The 24,909-nt window shown below is 41.1% G+C and overlaps 1 protein-coding gene and 1 long non-coding RNA gene across 6 annotated transcripts in view; both read right to left on the bottom strand.

Moving 5' to 3' along the window:
* Window positions 1–24,909, bottom strand: part of LOC134801917 (uncharacterized) — a 204,840-nt gene that overhangs the window by 26,555 nt on the left and 153,376 nt on the right. The window lies entirely within an intron of this gene.
* Window positions 20,725–24,909, bottom strand: part of LOC134801870 (uncharacterized) — a 39,940-nt gene continuing 35,755 nt past the window's right edge. For 4 of the 5 annotated variants that reach the window (XM_063774515.1, XM_063774517.1, XM_063774518.1 and 1 more), the window contains 3 exons: window positions 24,047–24,076; window positions 23,777–23,809; window positions 20,725–20,849 (listed from right to left, as the gene is read on the bottom strand). In XM_063774515.1, the coding sequence (XP_063630585.1) occupies window positions 20,823–20,849; window positions 23,777–23,809; window positions 24,047–24,076 (90 nt within the window). In that variant the 3' untranslated portion in view covers window positions 20,725–20,822. The remainder of the gene's footprint in view (window positions 20,850–23,776; window positions 23,810–24,046; window positions 24,077–24,909) is intronic. The other variant, XM_063774516.1, reaches the window with a different exon arrangement.

Raw genomic sequence — 24,909 nt, 5'->3', positions numbered from 1 at the left:
ATATATATATAAGTATTCACAAAAATTTTTTTAGCTATCTTATATATTAAATATAAACATACACAAAAATAAATCAAATAAATTGAATTATAAATAAAATTGTGCTAGTAGTTAATATGAGAATATACGTGGAATATACCTTAAAATGTTTAACTCGGGTCACATTCAAACTCGTTTTATGAGAATTCTAGTGAAAAAAACATATACCGAATTTCGCTCATACGAAACTTCATGAAATACATCAATTGTTTTCTAATTTATTTTTTCGTTTTCGTTGTTATATCTAAAAGCAAGCACTCAAAATGTATCTAGAAAACCCTTGATTCGTTAGTGGCACGAAATAGGAGACACACGTAAAATAAAATGACTGCTATTTCGTGAGTCGATTTATTGCAATTTTAAGGTATTTCTATGCATATATTCAATCTTTTTTCTTATCAAATCAATTACTAAGGAACCCACAGAAACACTCCCAAAAACTTTTATTCGAATGGGTTTAGCTTTTCCTTCCTATAAGCTTAACAAGTGAGAGCGCGCACCTTACGCCTAAAAAAAGTGCACGCATGCATACAACACAGCTGTTCGCAGCCGTCTGACAGTTTACTCTCAGTTTAATCACTAAAATATTGGTTATTATTTTATTAAAGAGATTAAATAATACAGATTTTTTCATATGTATAATTTGAATAAAAAATATTTGAATTCCTTATTATTTGCGCCAGAAACAAAACTAACGAAATAACGTACTAACACGAACTTGGGGCCCGTTACCTTATTTAACGTCAAATTCAGAAGACAAGTGTGACACAAGTGAAAAGAAGATTCTGATTGAAGCCAAGACTGCTAAGGATTTAGTAGATTTGAAGTATGAGGCTGAACTAGCCGACCTAAAGTCAGAAAAATACAGTTCACACCAGAGTAGTAAAAGCTCACGTCACAGTTCCCGCATTAGCGACGCCAGTAAGAGCACTCGTCAAAATGTTGAAGACTGGATGGAGCGTAGCGCGCGAGAACTTGATCCGTTGCAGCCCGCCCCCGAGGTTGATGATAACCTGGGCAACCAGCCGGCACCTCCCCTCGCCGACTCTAATGGTACTATCAAGTTACTCGCAGCCGCAGTAAAGAATTTGACGATCGCCTCCACTAAAGATAAGTCACACGCCAACATTTTGAGCCGCATATGTACGCCGCGAGATTTACCGAAATATTCCGGCGATCCGCTCGAATGGCTGCAATTTAAACAAGCGTTTGAGGAGTCAACTGACGTTTGTAAATTTACCCCGAAGGAAAACTTATGGAGATTACGTAAGTGTCTGCAAGGACAAGCGAAAGAAACCGTGTCAGCCCTGCTTATGACCGCCGCCTCTCCTGATCGTATTATGGCGACACTTGAACTTCGTCACGGCGACCCCGAGTGTATTATAAGCAGACTCATTCATGACATTAAGAAGCTTCAGGCCATGTCCCAAGAGTACCAGAAAGATATTGTAAATTTTTCTGTCAAAGTTCAAAACTTCGTCGAGTCTGTGAAGGCAGTGGGGCGCGAGGAGTACGTGCAAGGGCTTAGCATTGTCCCATTGTTAATATCGAAACTACCTCCAGTACTCGTTTCAAAGTGGTCGGACTATAGCTATCCACTAATCAAGGACGGAGCAAAGTCACGTTTGAATATTATGTCCGACTTTCTCAACATGGAAGCTCTCAAGATTACCACGACCGCCAACGTTCATCTGCAAAGTTATCGCCCTGAGCAGAATAAACAAAAGCAACACGATACTACTACTAAAGTTGCACCGAAAGCGCAAGCTATTTTATTGCAAACTGACCAACGCGACGACGAAGGGAAGAACGATAAGTGCCTCTTTTGCCGCACTCAATGTCACAAGTTGCCTGATTGTAAGAAGTTTAAACGCGCTTTACGCAAAGACAGATGGCGCCACGTTAAGAAGTACGGACTTTGCTACAAATGCATATCGCAACGCCACGATCGTGAGACTTGTTCTGCGCCTGCGTGCGACAAGGATGAATGCGGAGGAGTACACCACAGTCTATTGCACTACGTAGACATCAACAAAGATGGCAAAGCTTCAACTTCGCGCCCGGTTGACGTTAACGTCAGCGCCTTGCCGCAGCCCGAGTCAACCTCAGTCACGGAGTCACCATCGAGTTCCACAATACAGTCATCGTCTGTAACAGAAGCTGCGACGTGCTCTATAAATACTGAAAAGCGCGTACTATTGAAAGTAGTTCCTGTCAACATTCACGGACCGAACGGCGTGTTTAGTACGACTGCCTTTTTGGACGACGGGTCTTCAGTTTCGTTGTTCAGCTCGGAGTTAGCAGCGCGCGCCGGCCTCACCGGCCGCAACGAAACCATGCGCGTGTGCGGCGCCTGGAAAGACGACGAGCTTGTGCACGAAGCAACTGTACTGACTTTACGTATTTCTAGTGCTAGTGGTAGTACACATGATGTAAATGTACGTAGCGTTCAACAATTAAGTATACCTGTACAAAATGTTAACTCAGTTGACTGTGACAAGTATGAGCATTTGAAAAAACTTAAAACTCAACTTCCTTTTGCTAAGATTTCTAAGCCAGAGTTGTTAATAGGTCAGGACAATTATAATTTACTTGTACCTTTAGAAGTATGCTTAGGGCCTGATAACGAACCGTCAGCTACACGCACCCCCTTAGGTTGGTGTATTCATGGGCCGGTACATGTGCCGCGCGCGTCGCGGGCCGCACGCTCCGCGCGATCAGCGCACGCCACGCTCAACCTCTGCGTGGTGCCTGAGGAAGACGCCGTCGCGCACGCAATGCGTGAGCTACACGACGAGGTACGCCGCTCGTTTGCGATCGACTCTTTGGGAGTTGCAGGTAAGCCTAGAGAGAATGCTGACGATGTGAAAGCGCAGGAAATGTTAGAGAAGTCTGCAGTGCTCGCTAATGGCAGGTGGTCAGTGGGTCTTCCGTGGAAAGATCCGCACGTCAGCTTGCCCGATAGTTACCCTAGCGCATTTAAGCGGCTACAGGGTGTAGAAAAGAAAATGCTAACTGATACAGCTTATGGACTCAGGTACGAGGAACGTGTCAACCATTTGTTTGAAAACGATTTTGCACGGGAAATGGCCGACACGTCACTCACGCCTAATACATGGTACTTGCCACATTTCGGAGTTGACAATCCGAACAAGAAGAAGCTGCGTTTGGTTTATGACGCAGCAGCTAAAAGTCAAGGCAAGTCTCTAAATGACTTTCTTCTCACGGGTCCGGATTTACTCGTTTCCTTGTTCGGCATTATGGTTCGTTTTCGAGAGGATAGGGTAGCCGTAACCGGTGACATAAAAGATATGTTTTTGAGAATTAAAATTAATCCCGTAGACCAGAATGCCCTTAGATTCCTGTGGAGAGGTAGGAACCCCACAGGCCCAGTGAAGACGTACGCGATGACGTCGCTGATTTTCGGCGCGAACTATTCGCCCTTTATTGCCCAGTACATTAAGAACAAGAACGCTAGCAGGTTCGAGTCTACGCTTCCAGCTGCCGTCTCTGCTATACACCGCCAGCACTATATGGACGACTATATTGATAGTCTGCCGGATGAAGCTACCGCCATCAGTATGGTAAAGAATATTCGCGATATTCACAGTGCGGGAGGTTTCGAAATCCGCAACTGGACGTGTAATAGCGCAAATGTGTTCGACACTATACCTAAGGATATTTTAGGTAATACAGCTGTGAGGTTCGGACTGGACGATCATGATGAAGGTGAGCGCACTCTTGGACTGATGTGGTACCCTGCCAAGGATGAACTGGGGTTCGATGTGTCATTCAAGCGCATTCCCGACAGCTTCATCAAAGGCGAACTGAGACCTACGAAGAGGGTTATGTTGCGTGTTATTATGTCAATTTTTGACATTTTTGGGTTCTTGTCACCCTTTACTACACAAGGCAAAGTTATGCTGCAGGACACCTGGCGTCTCCATATCGACTGGGACGATATTATTCCAGATGAATTGTATAACAAATGGTGCAGTTGGTTGCAATTACTGAAGGTTATTGGAGAAATTCGCCTGCCAAGATGATACCAGTCATGCGCTGCCAGGTGTAAGATGGGAGATGAGTTGACCACAACTTTACCAGGCTCTTCTTTTCATGCCGTGACCGAGCAATGCTACAGTGACTTAGAACTGCATTTATTCAGTGACGCCTCACTTAAGGCAATGTCAGCGGTTGCGTACTGGCGTTGGAAGAGTAACGATCAGATATGTGTCGCGTTTGTTGCTAGCAAAAGCCGAGTATCTTCGGTAAAACCTCAAACTGTGCCGCGATTGGAACTTCAAGCTGCGTTGCTAGCAGCTCGACTCGCTGACTCAATAGCGAAGGCACATCGTCTGCACGTCACACGGCGATACTTTTGGTGCGATTCAAGTACGGTGCTACACTGGATTGGCAACAACACTCGTCGATACAAGACTTTCGAGGCTAATAGATTAGGCGAGATTGACGACCTGTCTCAAGCCTCTGAATGGAGATATGTGCCAACAGGACTGAACGTGGCGGACATTGCTACAAGAGAAACGTTCAACTATCAGTCTTTTCTTAATGAGTGGTTCAAGGGACCCGAGTTTTTGTACAGCGATGAGATTTGCTGGCCAGCGAACGTCCTGCAACCCGAAAATGAAGTCGGCGCTGAAGCTTGCATGACCGTAGTACAAAACTCACGTACATGTTTCCCGGTTCCTGACCCTGAGCGCTTCTCCTCGTGGCTACGATTTATGCGATCTACCGCTTGTGTTCTCAAGTTTACAAATAAATGCAGAGGTATCGCACTTGACGACTACGCCCTGGTGGAACAAGCAAAGCAGTTAATCCTGCGGCAAGCTCAAGAAGATTCCTTTGCCAGTGACATACAAGCAGTAAAGGCAGGAAAAGACTTGCCACGCGATAGTCGGCTGAGAAATCTATCTCCATACTTGGACGAGAACAATGTTTTACGCGTGAGCGGCCGTATTGATGCTGTTTCTGACGTACCTCAGGAAGCGAAAAGGCCCATTATTCTTGATGGACGGCATCCTACTGCCAAGCTTTTGGTCAAGCACTATCATGTGAACGCTGCCCACGGACACCAAGAAGCGGTAGTAAATGATTTAAAACAAGAATTTTGGATAATTCACCTGCGACTTACCGTCAAAAATGTTGCGTCTCGTTGCATGCTCTGCAGGTTAAGAAAGGCTACCCCAGAGGTGCCTCGGATGGGTGACTTACCTCAAGCGCGCATGGCGCATCATCAACGTGCCTTCACCTTTTGCGGGATCGATCTGTTTGGGCCCATGGAAGTCACAGTAGGCAGACGACGAGAAAAACGTTACGGCGTTTTGTTTACTTGCCTAACCGTTCGTGCAGTCCACATAGAAGTAGTTCACACACTTACTACTGACTCATTGATTATGGCGCTTCGACGAATGGCGTCTCGACGTGGGTGGCCGTCGCATATTTATTCCGACAACGGCACGAACCTACGCGGAGCAGACGTCGAATTGCGAAGATCCATACAGGAGCTCGACGAAGAACCACTTAGAGCCGAAGCTCTTAACAATCAAGTTCGCTGGACTTTTATTCCGCCCGCCAGTGATTCGGACCGTAAAGCGATCTCTTCGTGTCATTTTAAAAGAACGAGCGCCCCGAGACGAAACTCTCAGCACTAGCGGAAGTAGAAGGTATTGTCAACGGTCGACCACTAACACACGTGTCGGTAGAGCCGGGCTCCTCTGACGCGCTTACGCCCAACCCCTTTCTTGTAGGCTCTTCATCCAGGTTGCCAATACATGGCGTATTTGACGATTCAGACTTAGCTTTAAGGAAGCAATGGCGAATAGCGCAGCGATTGGCCGATATGTACTGGAAGCGGTGGATGAAGGAGTTCCTCCCGCTTCTGTTACCGAGAAAAAAGTGGCAACAGGAGCAGAAGCCACTGGGTGTCGGTGACCTAGTGCTTGTCGTTGACCCTGATTCGCCTCGAAACGTGTGGCCACGAGGCCTAATAAAAAGTGTCCTGCCTGGAAAAGACGGTCGCATCAGGGTAGTCGACATCAGCACCGCTACCGGCGTGCTGCGCCGGTCTGTGGCGCGCGTGGCTCCTGTACCCTTAGCTAATTAGTGCTAGTTTGCGCACTAGGGTGGGGAGTGTAGATGACGGCCTCCTTTGATATCGATATACTTTTATACCTTTTTCTATATTTTACTGTTTTACTGTCACTAATGTCATTCGGAAAAATTACACCTATATTTTGCAAGATTTCCTCGTTTTTATTCTCGGAGTAAATATCTATGGAGCGGCCATTAACAGGCGTTCCCCTCTGCAAAAAGATCGCGGCCGCCGGTCAAGGAGGTTATATAAAACTAGTTGCCACACGTCATACGCCATTCAGCAAACGTCAGTCTAAGCGGAATGATAGGAGCCGAAAATGCCGAATTGCAGCGTTTTCTCGTGCAAAATGAGATCGGAAACGTCTAGTCTACAAAAAGAACACGTTTCTTATCATATGTAAGTACTATTACATCTAAATATTATCAAATAGTGCATTAACTTTGCAAATAACTAAAAAACATTGTCAATCTGACAGTGATACCAGTGATATGATATTAGATCAAATTTAGGGTAATTCTACAGAAGACTTTCTAAATATTAATTAGCTACGAGTAGAATTTCTAATAGGAAATATTATGCGAAACTCTGCGAAGGGGGCGCGACTACCACAATCCATCACAATCTGGGGGTCCGCCGCGGAACAAGAAAATTTAAATTTCGTTATCTAACCTCTCTATCACTATTGCATATTTGAGCGATAAAGAGAAAAGAGAAAATTTACTAGCTAGCTTAGTGCTACACTCTGGCGGCAGAACGTTGCAGTAATATGCCCTATTTGCGTTGCTTTTTGTTATATGTGACGTTCCATGGAAAAAGGTACCTTATGGCGGCCGGCGCTTACGTCGCATGGCGCCGCAATAATATTGGAGCGGCGTTAATAATAGCGTAAGCGCCAACCCCCATAAGGTACCTTTACCCGTAGGACGTCACATATAATTTATGTAACACATTATTTTTATATAACACCTTAGTTTCATATCAACCTAATCTATTTAATCAAATAAATAGATCTATAAGAATAAAGAAAAGGGGGACGGGGGATCAAAAAGTAGTCGAAAACATCTCGCGTGATTTGTGCACAACCCCTAAATAACGTAAAATTACCGATAGACTCTTTTTTGAAAATAATTTTTTCCTTTAGTTTCTACATAATAGCCGGTCAAGCAGATCTTGTCAGTAGAAGAAGGCGGCATGTTTGAAAAATGTAGGCGGGAAGGGATATCGTCCCATAGAAAAAATGAATTTCGCGCCTTTTTTACTGACAAGATTTGCTTGACCAGCTATATATTTTTATTTAACATGTCAAATATTTTAATAATTTACGGCTGTCACTTTCCATAAATAGGCACTTTTAATTTATTACTCTGGTATCACCGTACCAATATTAGTGATGGGACACCATAAAAACCAATATCGGTAAAATCGATATAAACATAATGAATAATATACAGATGGTCATGATGCCTAGCGAACACCAGCCATATCGTACAAACCTCAAGGAGTGATATTCCTAGGCAGATGATGATCTGCCTAGTGACCACTAGCCATATCGTGCTAACTTCAAGGTGTGATATTCCTAAGCAGATCATGAAACGCCGGCATGTCATGATCTGACTAGTGACCACCAGCCATACCGTTCAAACCTCAACATTTAGGCATATCGAATAAGTAGAATGTCCTAATTTTAGCAAATGATAACCATTGAAATGGCTTGACAGCCTACTTATAGTACGTGTTTGAGTAGCGTATGATTTTAGTACCTACGCATTCTGCTCCAAATGCCACATAGTATGCAGCACTAGCCGTGGCAAAAAATGCAAAAGGCAGATTATTAAATGGCGGCGTTTCATGATATGCCTAGTAATATCTCGATATGCCCGATTTTACGATCTACCGCCGATATATATACTAATTATCCCCTACTCAATATCCCTTAAATGACATCCTATGGCCGCGTTCCATCTCTGTCATCAGATCTGCATGCTCGATAGTATATTGCATTGCTTTCAGAAGTAAACCAACATGTAAAATATTAACTAATGAACTGATAATAAAAAATCATTCTATATCAGCTTGCAAGATTCGCCCTAAACAAATTGACAAACTATTAGAAATAACATCTAAACAATACAAAAATTCAAAGTTAGTAAAATGCTGGTACAAAGACTTGATATTGTAATATTATTATAATTGATAAAATCAGAAATTAAAATTCATTGTCAATTTTATCGACAATATTATCGGCGCGTCCCTCGCACTATCTAGGTTTACTTAGAACTGACGTCATCTCGTTCACGGACAGGGTTGTCTGTGTTTGTTCTTGTACTTGTGTGAATATAGTTTTTGCTAGTGTTTGATAATTTTGTCGTGTGCGTGTGTAGCGATGCATGCTAAAAATGCATTAGTGTTAACATTATTTGTGTGCGTTACCTCGTCCCCCGCGCCAAAAACGACAGAATATTTCAAATAGAAATTAGTGCGCGTCTCTACTCCATAGATATTTACTCCGAGTTTTTATTGCGAATCAAGTTCACGACCTTTTCACTACCTATACCTATACATTTAAAATTTAAAGCCTTATAGCAGGGCTCCCATTCTTTTTCCTTTCACTACGCACTTGCAAGTTTAAAAATCTCGGCGCCCTAACCTATCTAACAAAAGTAATAATCGGCCAAGAGCATGTCGGGCCATGCTCAGTGTAAGGTTTCGTAGTTAGCATTCTGTCAAAATAAACCAAACGGGGGCTACTAGTAAGTATCATGTATGTACATTACAAGCATAAGGGAGCACTTTTGCAGCGCTTTGTACTTACGTCTTTTTACTAAGAAAAGAGGATTTATTGCAAGAACTCAAAAACGACTGGACCGATCATATTCGCTATAGTTTTCATTGAAAGTATTTATTAAGCTTTTGTTTCACGATTTTTTTCCATATTTTTTGGACCCATGGTTCAAAAGTTAGAGGGGGGGGGACACATATTTTTCTTCTTCCCGAGCTATTATTTCCGATATTATTCACTAGGTATATCACAAAACGGTTTTTTAGACCCGTATTCGTTTCGACAGACCTATCCAACGATACCCGTCACTATTGTATGGGAGATACCTACCCTAAAAATATATTTTTCATAGTTTTTATTTTACCGTTCTGTCGCAATGCATGATTTATGTATCCATGCCAAATTGCAGCTTCCTATCACTATTAACGATCACGGAGCAAAAGCCTCGGACAGACAGACATACAGACAGACATTGCGAAACTATAAGGATGTCTAGGTGACTACGAAACCCTAAAAACCGAAAGTTCAATTGCTGAAACAGATAGTAAAAGTACAATTTTAAAAAGTCAACATATATTACCACACTAGTTCGATAAGTACAATGCCAAAAGTTCGACAGTTCGATATTAATTATACTGTGTCAATTCAATAAATGACCCCTATCTTATTACAGACACAGGCCGATCAAATTAAAATTGCTCCATCCTAGGAGGTGTGCACAAATTTTTGCTATTTTTCAGTTTTTTGCTTGTAGATCGAAAACGGTATGTCGGACGGACAATTTGTTCTAATCATGATGAAAATTTATATCTAAGGATCCGAAAGGTACCATAATATGAATTCGTGGTCAAAAATGGCCGCCACTTTGATTTTTTTTAAATAATCATGTTAAAAATCCGAAGACGCCGTTTTACCAGTGTCTGATCCACCAAACCTTGCTAGTAGTGCCATATTGTAATTGATGGTGGGTTCCTTCTACATCGAGTGGTTTGGCAATCCAAGGAATAAAATATAACCTAAGGGACCAAAATTTGACCGTAGTTATGCAGAAAACGACCAACTCAATTTTTTTATCAATGCAGAAAGCGACCAAAGCTACTGAGTTAGGGTGTAAGTCACTTTGACAAAAATAAAAAGTTGGTCGCTTTCTACAGAACTACGGTCATTTATGCATACCTCTACAGTTGCCTCCAGAATCGCGCGAACTAAATTGACAGGTCAATGTGCACAAATGATACCACAGTTTGGCCAGTGCTGTTCATATCGATATTTTCAAAAATGTTTGAATTAGAGAATATCGCGAGAATTCACCGCTAAGGGCGCTACTGTTGCGCGGTCAGTTAAAATGTATCTTTAAGTAATTTTTCAAATGTTATTTGGTATTTGCTTTTTTATAGTAATAGAGACAAGGATATTGGGATAAACATATTGTAATTAAATAAATATTTTATTTTATTTAGGTATTTTGTTTTATTTGTTAGGAAAACTTAAGAGTAACAAGTTAGGTGAGATAACATAGAAACAGTGATTTTGGCTCAAAATACAAATAAATCCAGCCCAGACGGGGAGATATTTCGTACAATGTGATTAATTTCTCATTTAATTTGTGTGTTGTGGACGCAAAAATTTAATCGTCTCGGTGATCCCTATTGCTTCGATTGTAAAGACCAGACACTAAAGTGGACATTCAAGTTGACAATTAGGTCAGATTTAAATAATTATGGATCAATCGGCCACATGTACGAAATTAAATCACCAATCACCAATATATATATATTTATAGCGACAACCGAGCTCTCTCATAAACAACTTGCCCCCAAACCTGCATACTAACATTGAAATTTGCATGAATCTAGTATATAACTGGATCTGGCATGAGGGGTGGGGGGAAATGACCGAACGGGATATTCTTATGTATCTTTCAGTAGGAGTAGCAGCGAAAGAGCTAAATTATTGTTTGTCCTTGTCACAGTCTCACATATATATATATTTTATTCCCCACCGTAAATTTCGTATGTATTATGGTGGGCAACAAATAAATTCGACCAATCATAATGTTGCATTGCGTATGTTTTGTCCCTCACGGAGGCCCGCGTATACCACTTCTATAATAGGATCCTACCTTCTATTGAAATTTGTCAATTTCGCAACCGCACCTCCGGATTTGATCGGTAACGTCACAATTTTACAATCGAATCAACCACTTTTCTCGTCACACTCATATAAATCGAAATCGTTTGTGACCCCTAAACAATTATCACATGGGTAGTAAGTGCAATATCTTAATTATCGATATCATTTTATCGACATACACTCGTGACTATTTTTTCTTTGCTATTCCTGGTATCATTTTATTTGTCAAACTCATGTCAATTTAGTTCGAGAGATTCTGGAGGCGACCTTAAGTGGAACAGACTCGAATTACGCGTATTTAGGACCAAATGAAAGCATTATAAAGCTTGCTGAGAATTAATTCTTCAAAACGCTATGTTTTTTTTATCTAATTTGATTGATCTAACAGTGTATTCAAATTTTAGTTATTCCATATGTTTCCCATATGATACTGATCTGTCAGTGTCAAAAGTGATGTTTTTATTAAATATGTGGCGCACCGCAATGCTGGCTGCCCACAAACCGTCTACGTCAACGAGACAACGAGTCAATGTCATTCACAACTAAATTTTCCTTCGTACGATACGGAAGCTAAAATCTTATTTGCAAATCAATTGTAAATTAATCATTGTAAATATTCTCTCATTATATGTAAATATTCATCCTATCTATCTCCGCGTATTATTTCATAGAAATAGTGCTCTAGATAAGAACACTAAATTGGTGACCCGCGACTTTCAAAATTTTCAAAATGACCGATGAATTCGAAGATTCAGTTTGCAAGAAAATAGAGCCCGAACGATCAGGTGCTGCGGTGGATCGGTTAACCATGAGGTTACCACCATTTTGGGCAGAAGATGCGGAAGTTTGGTTCGCCCAGGTCGAGGCGCAGTTCGCCGTTTGGGGCGTGAAAGCGGATTCAACGAAATATTTCCAGGTTATCAGAGAGCTAGATCCCAAAACGGCTCGAGAATTACGGGATATCATAACGGAGCCCCCAGAAACAGATAAATACGAAAAGTTGAAAAAACAATTGATCGACCGACTGTCAACGTCGCAAGAAAACAAAAGACGTCAGTTGCTGCAATTTGAAGAACTTGGAGACAGGAAACCAAGCCAATTCCTTCGTCACCTTTGTGGATTAGCTGGCGATAGTGTCACTGACGATTTTCTCCGAAGTTTGTGGTCCACTCGCTTACCTACTCAAGTGCAAGCGATCATCGCGTCTCAGAAGACGGCTTCTTTAGACGACATCGCGATCCTTGCAGACCAAATCATCGACGTGACACCTTGTTCTTCTTTTAAGCAGGTTGCAAGCATGACTTCGTTCGAAGACATGTTTAAGAAGATGGAGCAATCTATAACGGCGCGCATCCAGAGCGAAATGACGCAACAAATTGCTCAGCTAAGCACCGGTAGCAGCAGCGGTCAGCGACGTTCGCGTTTTAACAGCAGCAGGTCGCGCAGTCGTAGCAGATCCAAGTCACACGGTCGGTATCGAGCTGTCAAATCAGGTATGTGCTGGTATCATAGTCACTTTAGTACCAACGCACGGAATTGCATTCCGCCGTGCAACTTTAAAGCGGAAAACTAGCAAGACAGTCTACCGTGGCGGCTGCCGACTGTCCTCCTACTACAACCTGCCGCCTATTTATCACGGACAGAGTAACTAAAATTCAATACCTTATTGATACCGGATCTGACCTTTGCGTTCTGCCACGCAATTTTATGCCTAATTGCAAGTCGCCTGACAACTACTCGCTTACTGCCGCTAATGGTTCGCTCATACATACATACGGCATAATCAAGCAAAAGTTAGACATAGGATTACGCAGAGACTTTATTTGGAACTTTGTCGTAGCAAACGTAAACAAACCTATACTTGGCGCTGATTTTCTTGCACATTATGGTATTCTTATCGATTGCAGAAATAGAAGACTACTTATTGACAGTTTAACAACTTTGTCGACTACGGGACAGCTTAAGCACTGCAACCAACCCAGCGTTAAGGCAATTTCGGGTGACAGTGAGTACCACCGCTTGCTAGCAGAGTATCCCAGCTTAACGAAACCATCTGGACTGCCGCGAGAGGTAAAGCATTCCACTGTTCACTACATCCGAACTACTCCAGGTCCTCCTACCTTCTGTAGACCACGCCGCTTAGCTCCAGATCGCCTGAAGATTGCTAAGGAGCAGTTTGAAGAGATGCTTCGCGACGGTGTAGCACAACCGTCTGATTCACCATGGGCATCAGCGCTACATATGGTGCCAAAGAAAGGCAATGGTTGGCGGCCGTGCGGGGATTACCGCGCGCTGAACGCACGCACTATCCCTGACAGATACCCTGTCCGCCACATAGAGGACTACGCACATCGACTCGCTAGTAGTAAAATATTTTCAAAAATAGATTTAGTTAAAGCTTACAACCAAATTCCCGTATACAAAGATGATATCTGCAAAACTTCAATTACGACTCCATTTGGATTGTTTTCCTTCCCATTCATGCCATTTGGACTCCGAAACGCTGCCCAAACCTTTCAACGGTTCCTGGATGAGGTGCTCAGAGATCTGGACTTCGTGTACTCCTACATCGATGACGTGCTCATCTATTCTAAAGATGCCAAGCAGCACTTAGATCATCTACGGCAAGTGTTCGATAGGTTCCATGAGTACGGTATGCTCATCAATGAATCCAAATGTTCTTTTGGTCAGAAAGAAGTCACATTCCTAGGATTTACTGTATCTGAAGAAGGCACGCGTCCCATCGACGAGAAGGTAAAGGTTATGCAAGAATTTCCTCCCCCAAAGACCGTCGGTGGCTTACGCAGGTTTCTCGGCATGCTGAACTTTTATAGAAGATTCGTTCCTCACGCTGCCGAACACCAAGCCCCTCTTCACGACATGCTAACTGGACCTAAACTGAAAAGTTCGTCTCCACTAACTTTGACAGATCAACAGTTAGAGGCATTTCAGAACTGTAAGTCTAGTCTTGCAAACTCTACATTACTGGCTCATCCCATTATGGACGCAGAACTTGCTCTAGTTACTGATGCTTCAAGCACGGCCTTGGCCGGCGTTTTACAACAGTTGGTGCAAGGACAGTGGCAACCACTTGCTTTCTTCTCAAAGAAGATGACACGGCAACAGACGCAATACAGCGCGTATGATCGGGAGTTGCTCGCTATATATGAGAGTGTCAAATATTTCCGCTACATGGTCGAAGGCAGACACTTCGTCATTTATACGGATCATAAACCTATCACCTTCGCCTTTCAGCAAAAAGACAGGAAATGTTCCCCGAGACAATTCAATTACCTTGATTTCATTTCGCAGTTCACAAGCGACATCAGACACATTTCCGGGAAAGACAACATCACCGCTGACACGCTCTCCCGTATCGAGACCATTGCCGTGCCACCAGACTTCGATGCCATCGCACAAGCTCAGCAGGAAGACCCAGAACTACAAGAGCTTCTTGCCAATCGATCTTCGTCACTGAAGCTTGAGAAAGTACCTGTACCAGGTACCAATGTTTATTTATATTGTGACACGTCTCAAGCAAAGCCACGTCCGTTTATCGTCAAGCAGCATCGCCAGAAGATATTTAACACCATCCATGGCATGAGTCATCCAGGTACGAGATCCACAATCAAACTTGTTACTCAGAGATTCGTGTGGCCATCTGTACGCAAAGATTGCGGTACCTGGGTACGTGCATGCGAATCGTGTCAACGTGCTAAAGTGCAACGTCATACCTCCTCTCCTCTTGGAAATTTCAAATTACCAGAAGAAAGGTTTAGTCATGTTCACATTGATCTGGTTGGCCCATTGCCACCTTCATCAGGATTCCGTTACCTTTTCACAGCCATTGACAGGTACACACGGTGGCCGGAGGCAAAGCCACTGTCTGATATCACGGCTGAAACGGTAGCCCATGCGTTCTACGATACTTGGATATCGCGTTTTGGTTGTCCTCAAACCGTAACTACTGACCAAGGACGTCAATTTACCTCACGTATGTTTAAGGTCTTGGCAGAGCTTTGTGGTGCACAGCTGCGTCACACGACGGCTTATCATCCTCAAGCCAATTCGATGGTGGAGCGTCTTCACCGCTCCCTGAAAGCTGCAATCATGGCCCACAACAGCACAAGGTGGACTGAGGTGTTGCCGATCGTCCTACTCGGCATAAGAAGTGCGTGGAAGGAAGACATCAAATGCTCAGCTGCAGAGATGGTGTACGGTGAGCCTTTACGCATCCCGGGTGAGTTCTTTCATTCTCATACCTCAAACACCCTGCAGCCTGATGATTTTGTCACTCAGTTGAAACGCCAGATGTCACACCTCAGACCTGTCCCCGCATCAAGGCACGGAAACAAGTCAGTCTTTGTTCACAAGGACCTAAGTTCATGCAGCCATGTTTTCCTTAGACAGGATGCACTGCGTGGATCACTAGAACCGCCATACACAGGCCCATATCGCGTTCTAAAGAGAACGGACAAGACCGTCACACTGGACTTACTACGAGGACCAGTGACAGTCTCCATTGACCGCGTCAAACCAGCCTACATGCAGAACGACACAGCTTCACCTACAGGCATAAGTGCTAGGCCTGCTCAAGCTGTTGTCCCGGTGAGAACCACTCGGTCTGGCCGGAAAGTAACCTTTCCTTCTCATTTACAGGCAGGACTCTGATTCTCCCAGGGGGGTCCTGTGGCGCACCGCAATGCTGGCTGCCCACAAACCGTCTACGTCAACGAGACAACGAGTCAATGTCATTCACAACTAAATTTTCCTTCGTACGATACGGAAGCTAAAATCTTATTTGCAAATCAATTGTAAATTAATCATTGTAAATATTCTCTCATTATATGTAAATATTCATCCTATCTATCTCCGCGTATTATTTCATAGAAATAGTGCTCTAGATAAGAACACTAAAAATAAACTAAACTTGTGTGTTGTGTGTTACAGTGATGTTCAAACTGAATAAATGTTGTTTCTGCTGCAGTTTGCGCACAGGATGCATTATAATCGCAGTTATATATGTATATTATAATAGGCGGGCCTCTTGGCTACGCTTACACAACACTCTCGGAACCAAGAAGTATGCTAACATTCCTATTCTCTTCCGCCCTCAGGCCGGAAAGCGTCAACTTTCGGCCCGTTGCGCTAAACGTAAGTTGCCGCTTTTCGACTGACGGCCCGATTCGAACTTTAAGATAACGTCAAGCTACCACCAAAGACTTACGGCTCGATTCGGGAAATGAATTAGAGATTCACTAGATATGAAATAGTAAAGATATGTGACGTTCCACGGAAAGAGGTACCTTATGACGGCTGGCGCCGCGATTCGGGAAATGAATTAGAGATTCACTAGATATGAAAGATATATTATCTTTACTGTATATAGTTAACCTCTAATTCATTTCACGAATCGCGCCGATTGACATATTCGCTCACGTTTACGTAAAATAGTTTATATATATCTTGCACTAATATGCGAGTGCGAGCGAGATTTTACTAATTAAATAAAAAAGGCTTTTAGCCTTTTAGGCATCAAGAGATGAGGTGAGCCCTAAAAAAAGAGCTAACAGGGCTCGGTCTTTTGAGCTCGGTCTTACTTTTTATGCAGCTTTTGGATCACTAAGCGAGATGCATAAAAAGTAAGTTACATAGACGTGAGCGAATAAGTCAATGTCAAAACTGGTGGTAGCGGCACAGAATAAATAATAGTACTAGGTACAGAAAACTCACTCTCTAACAAAACGCGTCTGTTACGATCAGCACAGATATGGCCGCTAGGTGGCGACAGCGCCACGCGCGGCTTATGGCTTTCCCCAACATTGGGGTCGAACGGATGTACTTTTAGCTACCTGTAGCAAAGCGACGAAATCGCGGAGTGAGCCACGCCTGGTAGCGGTACTTTTTCTAAAATGTGTTTGACCCAACACAAAGAATCCATTATGGTTTCCGAGGTAATTGCATCTTTAGAATTATCGTTAGAAAATAATTGTCTCGATGAGTATGAGTATGTGTTGTACCATCCCACTAACCCGGAGTTAAGCGGTTAAACCATTAACCCAGTGCCTAATTGTACTGGTAACCATGATAACTCCAGGTTTAACCGGTTAACCCCGGGTTAGTGGAATGGTGCAAGTGGCCCTTAGTGTGTGAGAAATTGTAAAGGGAAATTAAATAATATATTTGCATTTCTTTTACAGAATAACACTGTACTTTTACCTAAACGCAAGTAGATATGTATTATGCATTATTGTTGCATTTCTGTTTCATTTATTTAAGGGCATTCTTGTAATTCTTTTTAAAGGCGGCAAATACGTGTATTCCATAGCTCTCACAGTTGGAATGGCAGGTAAGTGTGGATAATGCTGGTTCTTACTGACTACCAACCTGGTTTGACCAACTATACTTATCATATACCTACAGAGTTACATATGACACTAAAAGGGGCCCACTGATTAACAGCCCGCCGGCACAGAATAAATAATAGTACTAGGTACAGAAGACTCACTCTCTAACAAAACGCGTCGGTTACGGTCAGGACAGATATGGCCGGTAGGTGGCGACAGCGCTACGCGCGGCTTATGGCTTTCCCCAAAATTGGGGTCGAACGGATGTACTTTTAGCTACCTGTAGCAAAGCGACGAAATCGCGGAGTGAGCCACGCCTGCCGCCGGACGGTATCGGCCTGTCAGTTAGAACAAAATTTTGACAGTTCCGAACAACTGACAGGCCGATACCGTCCGGCGGACTGTTAATAAGTGGGCCCCTTTAGGAGGGTCATACTGAATTCGTGGCATATGTCACACAGATGCTGTGTCGGAGATGACGAGAGGTGTTCATTGCAGAGACGACTAAATTTTATACATACTAGTCTTCTCCATATTGACCTTACATAGGGTTATCTTAACCCTTTACCGCATACGCAGCCATATGTGTCGGATATAGGGCATGCAATAACCGGCCAAACTTCATAACCAGTTTCGGTTACGCGGCTATGCTCGAAAAATAACCGAATATCGGTTATAATCGGTTACGGTTATTTTCGATATTAAATGATAAATTTTCAATGAAGTAATTAAAAAAATACGAAAATAAAGGTACAGTATTAGGGAGTGAGAGTATAAGTCTTCGTTTTTTAATAAAACAGACAAAATACAGTAAAAGTAAAATATGACCTTGGACGTGATACAATATTCAATAAAAATATTTCATAAATAAGGGAAGGAAAATTTGGTACACGAATGACAAAAAATATAGTTACAGGCGTCACAGCCAAAACAGGCAGGATTTTTTAGTCATTAGATCAGGGCTCTCCAAACCCCGGCACGCGACGCGTTCCAATCCGGCCCGCCGACACCCAAACTGTCCGGCCCGCGTGAGCCATGCTCCAGGGGTTCAGTCCTAACAGCAGCAACCAGAACCGCACCCCCCCGCGACGTTGGCACGCGCGAAAATTCTGAGGCGCAATATGGCCCTCAGGTAAAAAAATATAGAATTTAAGTAATTTATAAGTATTTAATCGAAAATAACCGTAGCCGGTTTCAATAATCGGTTATGAATTTTTGTCAAACTAATCGGCTATAACCGATTATTTCGGTTACGGTTATAACCGATTTGCGTTCCCTAGTCGGATATGATATTCAGTTCTATTGACAGGTATTAAAGTTCAAATTTCAACAAATATTTTTTATTACGTACATGCAATAATGTTCATAAGTTTTATTTTTCAGTTTATGACCTGTACTCTCTTATTGTGGTGTACAGTTATTCCTGGAAAATTGAGGCAGATGAAGAAACAGAGCATAACAAGTCTTCTCGTTGTTTTGGGTTTTTTTAACACACAACCCGTCACAATGTGTTCCTCAACTTTGAAATAAATAATCAAATAATATGGGACTTCTTTATTACACAAATCCATAAGGCATAAGCTGGTCTTTAACAATGCTAATGCAAAGGCTAGATGACAACATTTTATTAATGGTACCGGGCGAATCGCTCAGGTTTTTTAGGGTTCCGTACCCAAAGGGTAAAAAACCGGCCAAGTGCGAGTCGGACTCGCGTTTCTAGGGTTCCGTACATAAGTCCGACTCACGCTTGACTGCACATTTCTAATAGGTTTTCCTGCCATCTATAGGTAAAGAACTATTTTGTGTATTTTTTCAAAATTTTAGATCCAGTAGTTTCGGAGATATAGGGGGGGGAAGGTCATATTATTTTGGCTATTTTCTTAAATAACTTCGAACCTATATATTTTAAAATTATAAATGAAACATGTCCATCTTTGGGTCACTATTTTACATATGTGTACCAAATTTTAACTTAATTGGTCCAATATTTTCCGAGAAAATAGGCTGTGACAGACGGACAGACAGACAGACGCACGAGTGATCCTATAAAGGTTCCGTTTTTAGGGTTCCGTACCCAAAGGGTAAAACGGGACCCTATTACTAAGACTTCGCTGTCCGTCCGTCCGTCCGTCCGTCCGTCCGTCTGTCACCAGGCTGTATCTCACGAACCGTGATAGCTAGACAGTTGAAATTTTCACAGATGATGTATTTCTGTTGCCGCTATAACAACAAATACTAAAAACAGAATAAAATAAAGATTTAAATGGGGCTCCCATACAACAAACGTGATTTTTGACCAAAGTTAAGCAACGTCGGGAGTGGTCAGTACTTGGATGGGTGACCGTTTTTTTTTTGCTTCTTTTTTCGTTTTTTTTTTTGCATTATGGTACGGAACCCTTCGTGCGCGAGTCCGACTCGCACTTGCCCGGTTTTTTCCTTTTGAGGTACGGAACCATAACCGGACAAGTGCGAATCAGACTCGCCCACCGGGGGTTCGGTACTTTCTAGTATTTGTTGTTATAGCGGCAACAGCAATACCTTTATGAATGTCTGGATGGCGTTGATTTCAATATTTAATGGCTCCTCTACACGATGGGCCAACACCGGCCACTCCAAGGGACGCATTTATGCGTTAGAGGGAGCATGTGATATTGCTATCTCATTCTACCGCATGGCTGCGTCCCCTGGAGTGGCCGGTGTTGGCCCATCGTGTAGAGGAGCCATAACAAATTAACACATAGCAGTCACAGAATAGGGATCAAAGTCAATTGGCGTTCTAACAGTTTTAATCTTCTGTCGAAAGATGGCAGTAAATTTACTGTGGCTACATAATTTACTTTGACAATCCGCCTCCATTTCAAATTCTCTTTGGTACCTATTACTAACTTTAATTAAATGGTAAAGTAATGTATTCGATTTAATTTTCAAACCAAAGACTAACGAGGATAAAAATCACATAAAAATCAATCCATCTAGGTTTTATTGTTTGCACGATTCGAGTGTTTTCAAATAAGAAATTCAATATTTATATCATTCCTACAATAATTGGTGTGTAAAGTCCCCAATCCGCATTGTGCTAACGTGGCTGCGTATGTTGCCATGTGCAGTGCTACGTTATTAATGTTATTATATATACCTACCTATATGATCGTGATGTTGATACAATAATTGTTAACATGATATTAAGTCTAATTTCACGAATTTTCGAATGCCTGCAAGAAAATAGGAGTATGATAGATTTTTTGCCGCTACTGTAGGTATCTATAGAGAGGGGAGGGAAGGAATGTGTTTTCTGATAATGATAACAAACAATATTTTTTATTATATTCATCCTTTTTATTATTTTAATTTTTATTTATTTACTACTTCGACTATAAAGCCTTGGGAAAGTGGTGCATTTTAGGCTTGATATTCATTTATGCTGGCCGGACCTGTAGCTCTGAAATATTAAAAGAGGTCAATTTAGAATGATAAATATATAATAAGCAAAGCCCAGACGACGGGAGCAAAATAGCACTTTTCACTAGTGCTTCATTAAATATCGACTATTCTATCGACATCCATACGAACAATTTTTAATTAGAAATTGCATTTTTGCTCCCGTCGTCCGGGCTTTGATAATAAGTACCGTAAAGCCACCTAACTGTAGTCCAGTACCACAAATGCCAAATTCAAAATAGGTACCTACGTAACAAAGTACCTTAAATTTGGGAGACCGAGCTTTGCTCGGAAAACATAAATACTCAATAATGCGCGTTTTTAGGGTGCCGTACCCAAAGGGTAAAACGGGACCCTATTACTAAGACTCCGCTGTCCGTCTGTCACCAGGCAAATTTTCACAGACAACAAGAGTGATTCTCAAAACATCTTAACCTGTCATCGAGTTTTTGAATTGAATGTATGTTTATTTGCTCTTTTTCATATGAAACAAAAATGTATCTAGATAAACTAAAACAATGTTTATTGAGGCCAAGTCATTATTTTTATTTAAATGTAATACTTATATTTATAAAAAATAAAGATTAGCACTTTTTACTGTAACCTGTCTTGTCCAAAAGCATCGCTCTTCCAGTTTTAGTTCTTTATATTTTATAAGCACCAATTTATGTAAATAAAATATCATGCTATATAATAACATAAACAATACCTTTTAAAATGTACTTTGCACAGGCCTTATATATATATTTTTTACAACAATATTCACACACGAAGTTTGTCCAAGGATATTTTCTGTTAACCTGTACCAACCTGTAACCTGTACATGCGCGGTATTGCATCTGACTCATACACAGAAAAAAATATTTAGATCATAACTATGGCAAAATATTAGGTAAGTATCAAGCTATTTAACCACCGTAGGGTACCATTATGACCCAATAAGTGTCGTAGTTTTGTAGAGACAAGTGGTTAAAGGCAGACATCTGGGGTTTTGTAACGGAATGTTAACTTTAACTTGTCTCGATTATTTTACGAATTTGGTATGGGGCCTAATGTAATAATATCATTTTAATATTGTATGAAGGTTTATTCATCTATGCTAAAAGTGAGACATTCGTATTACCTATTATCCATTCATGGGAAAAAATAAAAATGAATGTATTTTTCACTGTAACCTGCTTATCTTTAACCTGTGTTTAATGTATAGGTTATTGTACGTCTTGAAAATAAATTCTTCATTTTCCGTTCCCTTTTGAAAATTTGGGGTACTTGAAGTGGTAAAACATATTTTTTATTATTAAAAGTAAAAAAAATACAAAAAAAAAATCATTTACTTTAACCTGTCGATGCCACTTTTTTAAGAATCACTCACAAATACTAAAAAGTACGGAACCCTCGGTGGGCGAGTCCGACTCGCACTTGTCCGGTTTTTTCCAGAACTATGACCTAGCTAGATCGATTTATCGCCCCCGAAAACCCCCATATAGCAAAATTCATCGAAATCGTTAGAGCCATTTCCGAGATCCCCGAAATATATGAATATATAAATAAACAAGATTTACTCGTTTAAAGGTTTTATACATAAATAACAGTGCACTTTTTTACCAAATACCAGGGCAACCCCGGGGACTTGTTCACTCCAGAGAACAATGCATTGGGTCAAAAAGAATAGATAGTATAGAGGGGTCCTGTCATTGTAAATTTTGTAGTCACTGTAAATTTACTGCCATCTATCGACACACGACTAAAACTCAAAATGAAAACGCATAAAGTTATCAAAAAATGTATATATATGGATAAATGATTTTATTATTTTTATATCATTTTGATCCATGTTCATTCACTGATATCTATGAGTTAAAATTGTTAAATATGAAACGGTGTCGTCACGCCATCTAGCTGAGGATAGGCTAAAGGTGTGTGCGGCATCTATTCGAGAATGACTTTTACTTGAATTCCGAGGCACGTTTTTTCCTTAGACTTTATACGTCTTATACGAAGTTACATATGTCTTTGATTGGGTGAATGGATCATATTATGAACGATTGTATTTTTGCCATACGAATAAATAAATAATAAAGTGTAGGTACTTTTTCCTTTTCCCTGAGGTTTTCTCCATTTACGAATAATGGTCACACTTTAGCGAAGATAATTATTTTTGGACTTAGGGCCCGATTCGGATTTTGAAATAAACATCTATCTTATCTCATCTTTTAGACATCACCAAGATACGATGACGATATGTTTAAGATCTAACCTGTCAAATTTGTCATTTGCGCGATTCTGGAGATACTCTTGAACTATTTCCACAGGATATGACTTAGAGATACAATTCACATCTAATAGATATCATACTCTATCTAACGTAAAAGTGACATTGGTTGCCCGAATTGCGCTGCAAAAGAGAACTAGTTGATATCTAAGCTATATCGTATCTAGAATGGATCTAGTACGTGTCGTCTCTTGTGAATATCTTGAAGTTCGAATACGGCATTTAGTGTTTTAGACTATCGTTGGGTGGTTTTACGGCATCTAGTTAAAAAAAAAACATAATTATATAATGTAACTGAACGTACAGCAATTACTCAAACCCGTTAATGTTTAGATAATCCTTAGCAACTTTTACTATGGGACCAACCCCATAAACGCGGGAAAAAAAATTGGATTTCGTACATGTTGCTGGTCTGATGTTGAAATTTCCTATGGGAGAGTTAATTTTTTTTCGCTTGTTTTGTTTGAGTTTGAAGATATTTTCTATCGGCTTTTGCCGATTGCGCGTCGACTTAATGTTACTAACATAGGTATATCTTCCCGCCGTGTACGGAATTATGTAGGGAGAACCTAACTCAGCGATAGTAAGTGCTGACATGATGTCATAACGTGTATGTATTCCATTGAAGGTCTTTAAAGAGTAGATAGAGTACTTACAGGGTTATAGAATATCTGTATTCGAGGATCGTCCTAAAATCAACAAAATGAATACTAAATTAAATATTGTTGCAAGATTAGTCTTTGAAAGAAAGTCGTTCGGGAGCGTTACTACACATTTATGTACTAGGGTTAGACCAAGAAAAGTCTGCAGCGATTTTGACAGTCCTCGCAGTGCCAGTGTTATTTTAAATATCAAACTTCTATAAAACTTGCACTGTGCGGGCTATCAAAATCGCTGCATACTGTTCTTGGTCTAACTCTACTTACTTTCTTCGACGGCGACGTTTCCATCTGAAACTGAAAAATAAAACATGATGTTACAGTGGATTATTGTAAATTCAGTAAAATTTAAAGGCAGATATTTTTATTTGCATCCAATTATTTAACAATTAAAATATAATATAAAATATAAACGCCAAGACGTAAAGAGCATAGAACAGCTACAAGATTAAACAAATTTACCTTCAATAATTATCTCATAGTTTCTGAGATACCTATCAGCACTCCACACACGCACGTTGTCCATGGCCCATGCAAAGTATATCGGAATACAAAGCTCCAGAAACAGAACACGATAAATCTCGACAACCGACAACTCGACAAAATGCCTCCTCAAGCAACACCGGGAAGGGAGTTGGCAAAGGGGAAATAGTGCGAATACGTGCTAGTTGTAACTCGTCCGTATAGTCTGTTCGAGATCCTGAAAACGGTGAAAATTAAAGATAAAGCTCCTAAAAATACGTGTGATACCTCATTAGATTCGTCATGATGTCTAGAAAAATGTATTCGAAGCGTGTATTAGCACACAAGAAATATCAAAAGTTATAAGCAAAAAAAGGGAGAAAAAAAGTAAGTATTTTTTATTTCCCCAATATCTCAAAAAGTATTTATATTTAAGAAACAAAAATTCATATTATTAAAGAGGAGGATATTTCCAATAAAACATTATATACTTGCAGAACTGTATCTCCATTATTTATACTTTTTATTCACCGCTGAACACAGCCCCCCACGCTCCATTTTCGGGAAACGCGCGTGACGTGAAAAAGCGGTTACGTAACATTAAACATAATTTTAAAGGTATTAAATATTCGTTGAAAAAAATATATGGTGTATTAAAAACATAGCAA

Source organism: Cydia splendana, chromosome 23 (genome assembly GCF_910591565.1).
Source record: "Cydia splendana chromosome 23, ilCydSple1.2, whole genome shotgun sequence".
Classification (NCBI taxonomy): domain Eukaryota; kingdom Metazoa; phylum Arthropoda; class Insecta; order Lepidoptera; family Tortricidae; genus Cydia; species Cydia splendana.
The sequence above is the reverse complement of the archived record's forward strand: the minus strand, read 5'-3'. Positions and strand labels throughout refer to the sequence as shown.